The 7,185-nt window shown below is 51.6% G+C and overlaps 1 protein-coding gene across 2 annotated transcripts in view; it reads right to left on the bottom strand.

Annotated features, from left to right (window-relative positions):
• Positions 1 to 2,275: 2,275 nt before the first annotated feature.
• The window catches only part of NKD1 (NKD inhibitor of WNT signaling pathway 1), an 87,306-nt gene continuing 82,396 nt past the window's right edge, over positions 2,276 to 7,185 (bottom strand). For both annotated transcript variants that reach the window (XM_032255690.1, XM_032255691.1), the window contains 2 exons: positions 6,551 to 6,678; positions 2,276 to 5,772 (listed from right to left, as the gene is read on the bottom strand). In XM_032255690.1, the coding sequence (XP_032111581.1) occupies positions 5,183 to 5,772; positions 6,551 to 6,678 (718 nt within the window). In that variant the 3' untranslated portion in view covers positions 2,276 to 5,182. The remainder of the gene's footprint in view (positions 5,773 to 6,550; positions 6,679 to 7,185) is intronic.

Here is a 7,185-nt window from a genome sequence, read left to right as displayed (position 1 = left end):
ACCCACCGCCAGCAGGCTGGCAATGCCAAAGTCATGTCTAGAGGGCCTCATGTCTAGGTAGGGATCTGTGCCAGGCTCATGGGCTAAATGTACCAGGATTCTTCTAGTCTGTGGGAGACACTGGAGAGAAGCGGAATCCCATCGGCTGGTCAATTGGAGACGGGAGTCTCCGCCAGGCTCTGCCATTTCCTCCCCGGGGTCACCGTCTGCTACTGGCAAACTGGTCTCACTCATTCCCCTTCTCATGCTGGAGGCGGATGCCAGGTACAGAAAGCCTTTTGCAAGGAAATACACAAATCAGGAAAGTCATTTGGGGGTGTGGGCCCCTGAGGAGAGAGGTGGGGTACAAAGGACTGCTGGTTTGGGAGCGGATGAGACTGAACACCAGATCAGAGCCCCACATAAAGATCATGAATGTAGCAAGTGATCAAACTTTTAATGACGGGAAGAGTGTCCCAAGCACAGCTTTTAGAAGTTAATAAAGCATGTGGTTGAAACATCTGTCTTCGCTCTGTAAAACGCAGCCCTGCACACATCTGGAGAAGGGGTGCACATGGGGGGCTGGGTGCAGCTGGTCTGGGGAGGCCAAGGCAGGGGCCAGGAAGGTGGGTGCTGTGGTGTGACTGGATGAGGGGCAAGGCTGCCTTGGGGCCTTTCAGCTATGCAGTGACCAGGTGTCTGCTATGTGACAGGTAGTACCATCTTTAACGAGGAGGTGGGGGTGCTGGGTGGAGGGTGTGCACAGCCTGCTGGCACTGAGCACCTCTGAGGGCCCCCTTTCATTCCCGAGAGCACTGACAGGCCTCACAGAAGCCAGGTTATTACTGCTGGCATCTGACAGACACACCAAGGAGCGGGCAGCCTTCTCCTCCTGCCACACTACTGGGCTGCCTTCCCTCTAGCCCAGTAATGATTTGAGATCTAAACACTGAGAAAACAGGGTTGGGTGAGTGAAAGAAACTGCTCCTAGCTGTTTCCTTTGCCAAAAAGTGTAATTAGCATGGCTGGATGCTAAGTGCAAGAGTCCCCCAGGCTCCTGACCCCCCGGGCACTCCTAGGAGATGACAGCAGGCTGATACCCGGGATCTTCACCTGGCCGTCTGCCTTAAACACACCCAGTCTTCGGTACACAGTGACAGATCAGCAGAAATCGGCATCCTCTTGCCTCGTGTCTCCCCAGGAGAACCCCCATGCTCAGAGCTCAGGGGCCCGGGGCCATGGTAACTTCTCCTCTAGAATGGCCTTCAGAAGATTTGCAGACAGGACCAAACTTCTCACCCACACCAGCCTGCAGGAAAATGTGCTCAAAGCCTCACCAGCAAGCACGATTTCCCCTTTAGTTTTCCCTCCTTCCTTCCTTCGAACCTTCTTTCCTCTCTTTCTTCTTGCTTCCATTCTTCATTATTTAGTATAACCTATTTATTTATTTATTTATTTAAGACAGAGTCTCACTCTGTCGCCCAGGCTGGAGTGCAGTGGTGCAATCCTGGCTCACTGCAACTTCTGCCTCCCAGGTTCAAGTGGTTCTTGTGCCTCGGCCTCCCAAGTAGCTGGGATTACAGGCACACACCACCACACCCAGCTAATTTTTTGTATTTTTAGTAGAGACGGGGGGTTTTACCATATTGCCCAGGCTGGTCTCGAACTCCTGACCTCAGGTGATCCACCCACCTTGGTCTCTCAGAGTGCTGGGATTACAGGCATGAGGCACCACACGCAGCCAGTTTAACCTCTTTTAGAGGTCATGTACGATTGCCTCAAAATTGAAATCACACTTGCTCTTGAACTCCACGGTTCCACATGGACACTTTCTGTCTCCTGTACTCTTGCCCCTCGGCACCCGGACAGCCATGTGCAAGAACTCTCAGCACTGTCTGCCAGAGCGCCTGGGATGACAGATGACCCTTACGACCACCAAGAGGGGATTGGGCAAGCTGGTGACAGCACCTCTAGTCACAGAAGGCTGAGCAGCTGTTAGAAGGGGGCAGAGCTCTATGACCTAGGGAGGGAGATCTCCAAATATATTCAGTTACTGAAAAAAACGGCATAAGTATGAACACTATGCTCCTTGTGTGAAAATAAGAGGGTGGGGTGGGAAGAGGATTAAGCAGTAACTGCAGGGGTTTTTTTATCCTCCCCCTTAAAAATAGATCTGAAATAAATATTGGAAGATGTCAGCATTTGTAAATTCCGGGAGGTGAGTTCACAGTTACTGTTACACAATTATCTGTTTCAAACTTTGTGTTTAAAATATTTTAAAAATTAACAAAATGCATATGGGAGATATATAAATGTATTTATTCTGGTAAAGAACAGCTAACACCCTCATAGTTCTCACACAGGCCAGGCACTGTCGTGAGCCCCACCTTTATAAAGGAGAAACTGAGGCACAGTATTTCACTTGAAGCACAGAGCTACAAAGAGGGAGACAGCATTTGAACCCAGCAAGCTGGCGCCAAAGTCTGTGCTCACAACCCCCACACTACACTGAGGCCCTAGACCACACCCAGAAAGCTGGCATCAGGGGTGCTGGTGGGCCTGGGATGGAGGAAATTTTACTTTTGACTGTACACCTGTGTACTATTTGAATCTTTTACATGTGCACATTACTTTTTTTAAAATAATGTTTTTAAAGTTGGGCAAGTCCCAGTTACCAAGAAGTAACAGAATCCTGACAGGTGCGGAACTTAGGGAGGCAAAAGAACTGTTCTAAAACCAGTCGTCCCAACTCCCAGCTGGCCTCCAGGGTTGCAGCAATTCAGAGTCTGGAACACCATTACTTCCTGTCTGCTCTGCACTCCTTCCCTCCTGTCTTCCAGTACAGACTCCACCCTCTTGTGGCAGGTTGGCCACGTGACCCCAGCAGTCACATGATTGGATCAGCTATGGGTACCAGATCTAAGCCCAGACAATCAGAATCCTGCCCCGGACTTTACACTAATGGAAGCTCCTTTTCCTATGGTTAGGGGACCCAGAATGCCAGCAGCCAGGGCTCCCTGACCAAGCATGTAATTGGGCACAGGTATCAATCCAGGGGACAAGAGGGAGGTACAAGAACCAGTCTCAGCTGCATTCACATCCTGGGCCCTGTCATCTCAAAGCCAGCTCCCTCCCTGCCTTCCAACTTGGTCTCGTTCACGTTGGACTGAGCTGAGTTCTCACTGAACAGAAACCCACAACCCAAAACAAGGGAAGCACGTGGCCGTGATTAAGCCCTGCACCAATGGCAAGTGGGAGACCAGAATCCAGCTCTGCCCCCTGTGCGGTCTCAAGGGAGTTACAAACTTCTAAGCCTCAGCTCCCTGAGCTGCCACCAAGCTGCTTCATGGGGCTGTCCTAAGGATTAATGTATTAATCCAATCCCACGCACATCAGTCATTAATAAAATTAATAATATGGTGACAACTAAGCCACTGCCTTTGGAAGTAACTCCTTACTAACTACATTAAACCTAAACTCGAAGCCCTGGAAAAGAGGATCCCAGCTGCGAGACAAAACAGCAGAAAGAAAGGCAGCTGGAGTCGCTTCTCTCTTTTGTGTCCCTCTAGATTCACTCTCCGCTCTCCTCTCTGACCTGGGAACATGCCCATGTGAGCCATATCAACAAGCTCCCTTGGCCCAGCGGCTTCTAGCAGCCTCAGCGAATGGATTGAGAGGGGGCAGGAAAGCAGCTCAGAATGTTAATTTCCCTGGAGAGTCCCCATGACTGGCTGCATCCTTTGAGCAAAGGTCCCAGCTCTTAGGTGCCCCTCTCACTCCTCCAGCATTCCTGTCTGCTAAAGATAACGCCTTCCCCACTCAGGCCTGGGGTGGGGGTAGCACCCCACGCTGCTGGCTCCAGGGTTCTGCCCTCTCATGGGAGGCTTAGCCACACTTTGTAAATATTGCCTTTATTAAAAACTCTGCTCAAATTATCCAATTTGAGTGTGTGATCTGCTTTTCTCTGAGACCCTGGCTAGCTGACTGGTTCTCAGGTTTCTCCAGGCTGTGGCCAGACAAAATCCTTCTCTGCAGAGGACGCTGCTCCAGGGTCCCAAATGGCCACAGACCCCCTTTCCCTCCAAGCTTCTGTACCCCAGCAGTTCTCTCCAAAATCCGTCAGACCCGGAAACCCGAGAATGGACCTCTGATGAAAGCATCTGAGAGCCCTCCAGCCCCAAAAGGAGACAAGCAGGGTTACATCTGGGTTCCAGAAGTGTCCAGAGAAGCAAACCACTGATTTCTACACACCAGAAAAGATACCTGAGAGTGTATATTTATAGAAAGATACATAGAAATGGGCAGATGGCGTCTATCTATAGATACAGAAAGCTCTGTTAGAGAACCGTGTAGGTACATATACATCTGCCACATCCTCCACCACAACCAACAGCACACAATTGCCCGGATCTTGGAAAATCACACTTGTTTAAGCAGTTCGTTTCCTCCCTAGCAGTTTCCAAAATGAGAAGGATGGTCTCAGGGATAGTCCTTAAATATGTGCATGTGTACTGCTCTAAAGAAGAGGAGGAGGAGGAGAAGGAGTGGATATTCATGTTGTGCATGGCAGAGGAGATGGGACTGCTTTGGGGGCAAGGGCTTGATCCCACTGGAAAAGCGTGAAAGACAGCTCCAGAAAAGACAGCTAAGGTTTCTAGGTTGGGACATAAAAACACAACAGCAAGAAGTTCGCATTCTGCAGTCCACTGAAATCCCTTGTAGCACATTACAATCAGTTAAGGGCAAAATAAAATCAGGATAATACTAAGAGGTAGCAGCTGTTTATCTTCTCGGAGATTTCGAGGGTCTCTGGAAGCCGGGCCAGGGAAGGGTACCCTCCTGGAAGAGCCTGGGGTGGGGCAGAGTTGGGGCTGAGGGCTCCCTGGCTCTGGGAAGGGTATGGGCTGATCCGCACAGATGACGCTGCAGCTCCTGAGCCTTGAGGGGGCCTCTGCCCATACAGGCCAGTCCAAACCAGAGTCATTTCCTGGGCTAGTTATGCAGTCCCCACAACATATAAATAAAAGTTTAGTTCTGTGTTTCCATAGATCTTCTACATGAAGGCTAGCTAAATATTAGTGGAGTAACAATAATTATTAATAACAATAATCGTCATAATAACAATAATTAATAGAATAATAATGCCTTGGGGTGTTGGGGGCAGGGTCCTTCATATGGCAGGGTGGGGACCTGGGGAGGGGCTCTATGTCTGGTAGAAGTGGTGGTAATGGTGGTGGTGTTCATGGTGGTGGTGGTGCTCGTGTCTCTGGACGGGCTGCCCGGCCTGGCTCTCGTACACCACCACGGCAGGCAGCTCCCGCAGGTGCTCCCGCCCCAGGACGGGGCCGCCTGGGGCCAGCGGTGCCTGCAGGCCCCGGCAGCCCTGCAGGCTTTCCTTGGCTCGGTGCTTGTGCTTCTTGTGCCCGAGGGGGGCCAGGGAGGGGAGGAGGGCTGGGCTGGCGGCCAGGTGGGCGGAGGGGGACACCGCAGGGACAGCGGGTCCCAGAGGGGGTTTGTTTCTTGCCCCTCTGGCCACGTGGCCCACACTCACGCTCTTGCCCTGGGCCTTGGGGGACCTCACAAAGTGCTTGCTCCCGTCCTGTGTGCCCCGGAGCCGTTGCTGGAGCTCCGAGACCTTGGCAATTGGGGTGTCAAGGAAGTGGAAGGATCCTGGGTCCGCGCCTTGGGGCTTTCGGTGTGGGACGTGGATGGCTTCCGGCTCATGGGAGCGAGATCGAGTGGGGTTGGAGGTGCGGGGGGGCAGTTCTGACTTCTGGGCCACAGAAGGGGAGCCTAGGAACCAATTCAACAGACATTTAATGAGCACCTACGGTTTGCTGGGGTCTTGTGCTGTACCCCAAACATCACCCCCCCCAAGTTCTCCAAGACTAAAAAATGCAAATATTCTTGATCAGAGCTACTCCCCAGTATCCTGACTGTCCCTCACTGCTTTGCAGGAAAACTCTGAAATGGAACTTTCCCATCTGCTAAGTGGGAAGAACCGGGTCTTTGGTAGGTCTTCAAAAATACTCTTCGAGAGAGAGACGAGAAAGAGAGATGGCAGCAGAGACCCTGAAAACTGTCTATGGTCACTGGGGCAAGAAAGAACTCTTACGCATATTGCTGAAAACATACAGAAGTAACTCACAGAGGAATTAAACCTATTAAAAGAAAGAGAGAAGGAAGTTGTGGGAGTGAAACTGAGCAAGAAGTCAACATATGTCAAGGCTGATAAAGACACAGCCACGTTGTACGCAGGGAAACCGAGGCTCTTGCTGGAAGAAACAGCCAAGAAGGGTCAAAGTAGCTGCCTAGGGAGGGGAACAGGGCTTGGGTGGGCAGGGATGGGGCACAGAACTGTTGTTTGTCATTGGGTGCCAAGCCCTTAGATACTATTTGATTTTGCTCAATTTTGTGCATATTAATTTTGAAACCGTTTTTAACTTCACTTTCTCTAAGAAGAGCCTTTGACCTGCCGTGTAATGCTGTCTTCCCCAGGCCTGGGGTAGCAGTGAACACTGCCCACGTGGCCCATCCAGCCACGCCCACCCTCATGGCTCAAGTCCCTTACCAGGCCCAAACTGGGAGGTGTAGTTTTCTATCCCGGCGAGATCTAAGTAGTGGTTTCTCCTCTCGATGTTCTCATCCACGCAATGGTGGTAGCAGCCAGACTGCTCCAGGCGGCTGTCACCCTGGAACCTATATGGCAGGGAAGGCACGTGAGTGGGGTGACATTGAACACCAGGTGGGGGCAGCTGCATAGGCTACTGGGAAGCCCCCAGAACAAACTCTGGACCCTTCATTCATTTCCTTCTTGGCCTTGGGAGAGAGTGGGGAGGAACAGTCCTCCCTGTGAACTGTGCCTCCGTTTCCTTTCCTGCTGATGGAGAGACAGACCACAGCCCATGGCCCGACTTCCTTGCAGTTTCTAGGAGGAGTGGACAGGGGTTGGCTTTGAACAAGTTCAAAGCAAATGTGAGAGGTTATTGGTCAACTTCTAAGAATCCCCCAGTGCCAGGCTTCAAGCCTGCTACAGGTAGGTGGCCTAAACCCCGGCCTGGTTCCCCAGGGGCTGCAGGCAGCAGAAGTCCCTCATACTGTTGGAATTGGGCCTGGCAGACCCCATGACCGGCCCTACAGCCCAGGATGGGCCTCTCAAGTGTGTGTGTGTGTGTGTGTGTGTGTGTGTGTGTGTGTGTGTGTGTG

The sequence above is a fragment of the Sapajus apella genome, unplaced genomic scaffold (genome assembly GCF_009761245.1).
Source record: "Sapajus apella isolate SASKATOON/1434 unplaced genomic scaffold, GSC_monkey_1.0 scaffold90, whole genome shotgun sequence".
NCBI classification, from domain to species: domain Eukaryota; kingdom Metazoa; phylum Chordata; class Mammalia; order Primates; family Cebidae; genus Sapajus; species Sapajus apella.
This window is presented reverse-complemented; position numbering and strand designations above follow the sequence as displayed.